This window comes from Malaya genurostris, chromosome 2, assembly GCF_030247185.1.
Source record: "Malaya genurostris strain Urasoe2022 chromosome 2, Malgen_1.1, whole genome shotgun sequence".
Classification (NCBI taxonomy): Eukaryota; Metazoa; Arthropoda; class Insecta; order Diptera; family Culicidae; genus Malaya; species Malaya genurostris.
In genome coordinates this window covers 61137658-61140385 of record NC_080571.1, presented here as the reverse complement: position 1 = coordinate 61140385, position 2728 = coordinate 61137658, and the positions used below count along the sequence as shown (strand labels likewise).

Sequence of the window (2728 nt, the reverse complement as noted above, 5' to 3'; positions counted from 1 at the left end):
ATTTCCATTTCCGACATTTTTATCGATACTGATGTTAGCCTCCTTTTGGTTCAATGATTCTCTTGTTGCTTTCACATGTGAAGTGTTGCGCCTGTAGACTTCGCCATCAAGAGTTTTCAACGTTAGGTTGATGTCAGAGTGAGCGCGGAACGCGATGCGAAGCGAAGCGATTCAATGCAATGTATTGTTGTCGCATCGCATTCACTCAGACAGGTTTCCTTTGATCAAATGCAACTAGCTCGCATGCGCGCCTAGACGCATCGCGTGACGCTTTCACTCTGACAGCAATCTTAGACTATTTTCACACCGATCAATCATGCGCGCCGGGGTCGGTAGAAATGTTGTATCGAATGACTTCACTGTATGTGGTACGGGTCGTTGGTTCAACTACCGTGTAGAGACTATAGAGATCGATCAGGACAAATAGATAGTACCCATTCAACAGCCGTCCTAAGAAATCTCTCGACAGATGCACCCATGGAGCTTAGAGAAGTTCTTCAATTCGCAAAGGTTCCGGCTTGTCACAAGGTGCAACCAACTGACATTCAATGCACTCCTTACAACATTTTTCGGCATCTTCAATTTTGCATGTTTATGTAGCATATTTCTTATTGGAGAGGATATTGTAGACAGATTAGGGATAAATTCTCAGCTCCTTCACGTTTCTTGGATGCCTGAAGCGTTGAATTGCGTCTACCTTGTCGTTCATGTGCAAGATACCTTGTTTGGACAGGGACAGTGGACCCATAAAAATTACAGACGGTTTTCCAATTTGGCATTTTTCTAGATTTACTGTCCATTTACCATGTAGTTCCAATCGTGACAATACCGCTTTCACTCTTGCATCATGATCCTTTTTGGTTCGAGCGAAAACCAATATATCATCTATGAATACCTTTCAGTCCTCACAAAACACGTTCGATTTCTCTTTGAAACACCTCAGCAGAGCAATTCATTCCAAACATCAACTTTTTGTATCTATAACATGCATTTGGAGTAATAGTAATAGTTCTCGAAGACGGAGTAAGATCAATTTGGTGGAATGTCTTCACCAAGTTTTTTTTTTACTGAAAAACCTACATCCTTCAAGGTATGGCATTATTTCGTCGAAAGTTGGCAGAGGATGACGTTCCGGCATGATGGCATTATTTGCTCGTCGCATATCGACGCATAACCGTACGCTTCTGCCACTGGTTTTAGGTGTTACTACCAAAGGCGAAGCCCAAGAAATATACAATGGAGCCGGTTCTATGATATCCTGACGCAGTAAATCCTCTAATTTTTCTTCGACCTGCTTCTGAAGCGGTATCGGTAATCTCCGGCATGGTTGTTGAACCGGGTTGACGGCAGCATTGATTTTTAGTTCCACTTGCACTCCTTTCAATTTTCCGATCGGAGGCTCTTCCTTTGCCGAAATGTTAAAAATCTTACCATGAATCTCCACAATACCTAACTCCATTGATGATTTCTTGCTTAGCAGGTTACCTACTCTATCCGAATCGACCATGTAGATTTCGTGATGGGCTGTTTTCTCTTTTGTGGCGATGTCCATAGACCCGCAGATTTCGAGCAGAAATGCAATATTCTGATGGTGTTTCATTGCCGTTTCTGCTCGAAAGTAGAGATGGGCAATTCGTTCGCGAACGGTTAAAAAGAACTAGTTCTTTTGAAAGAATGAACAAGCTATAGTTCTTTTTTCGAGAACGGTAGTTCCTCAGTTCAAAGTCGAGGGATCTTTTCTTGTTTTTTAAGTTCGCTCAACCTTTTTTCAAGAACGGTACTAATAAGAAAGTTTCGTCACGAAACCTCAGTTCTATTTCGAGGGACCTTTTTTTCCTCGCTTAAGCTTACAAAAGTGAGTTCTCGTTCAGTCTTTGAACAAACAAACCAACTATGAAAAGAACGAACAAACGGCTCTGGAGAACTAGTTCTTTCAGCAGAACTCTGCATCACTGAACGGTTCTTTAAAATGAACTGTTTTGCCCATCTCTACTCGAAAGTGCAAAAGCAGAGCAATCCACGTCACCAGTGTTTTTCAATAAAAAACGCCATGAGATAATCTAAATATGACAACATTTTACTGTAATGAGTATTGACAATGAGAAATAATAATGGTTTGCAAAACGACAATTGTCTTATTATTTTTCGCAATTGTACATTGGAACTTGAATACAATTAGGCTCATTATTGATTATAAGAAACCGTACCTAAAAAATATTAAAAATGTGTATTTTTGCGTACCAGTGATATTTTTTCGATATTGTTTTGTATAATATTTCGAAAACTACTGCTCTCATTGTCTTGACATTAAACAAGAATTTGATCAAAATTTCATAAGAATTCCTAAAATAAAAAACTTCACAATGGAGAACTCCGATTTATAAAAAAGGTGCATTCTCATAAAATATTGACTTCGATTCTGTATCTAATAAATCTGAAAAATGACTGCATTTAAAAAAATTATGGGCTTTTTTATTGAGCGAAGGTTGACATATTGATCAACATATTTATTCCTACTAAAACATCGTTTTTCAAAAATCGTTCAAAAGTTTTTCTTCGGGAAACTTTTTTATCGATCATCTCTCTAACTTTTTTAAACATTCATTAGTTTCCTTGTAACTTGCATAAAATAAAAAAAAATCGTGCGGTAGAATAGCTAAGAATTTTGAAAATGAAATAAAATTTTTAATTTTTTGAAAAAAAGGTTTGCTTTTCCAGTGTAAACTTT

General features: G+C 37.9%; 1 protein-coding gene across 1 annotated transcript; it reads right to left on the bottom strand.

Moving 5' to 3' along the window:
• Window positions 1–484: 484 nt before the first annotated feature.
• On the bottom strand, window positions 485–1552 carry LOC131428637 (uncharacterized protein K02A2.6-like). Its single transcript, XM_058592683.1, has 2 exons — window positions 1081–1552; window positions 485–576 (listed from the first exon to the last, which is right to left on the bottom strand). The coding sequence occupies exons 1-2, from the start codon at window positions 1550–1552 to the stop codon at window positions 485–487; spliced, it is 564 nt and encodes a 187-aa protein (XP_058448666.1).
• Between the last annotated feature and the right edge of the window lie 1176 nt (window positions 1553–2728).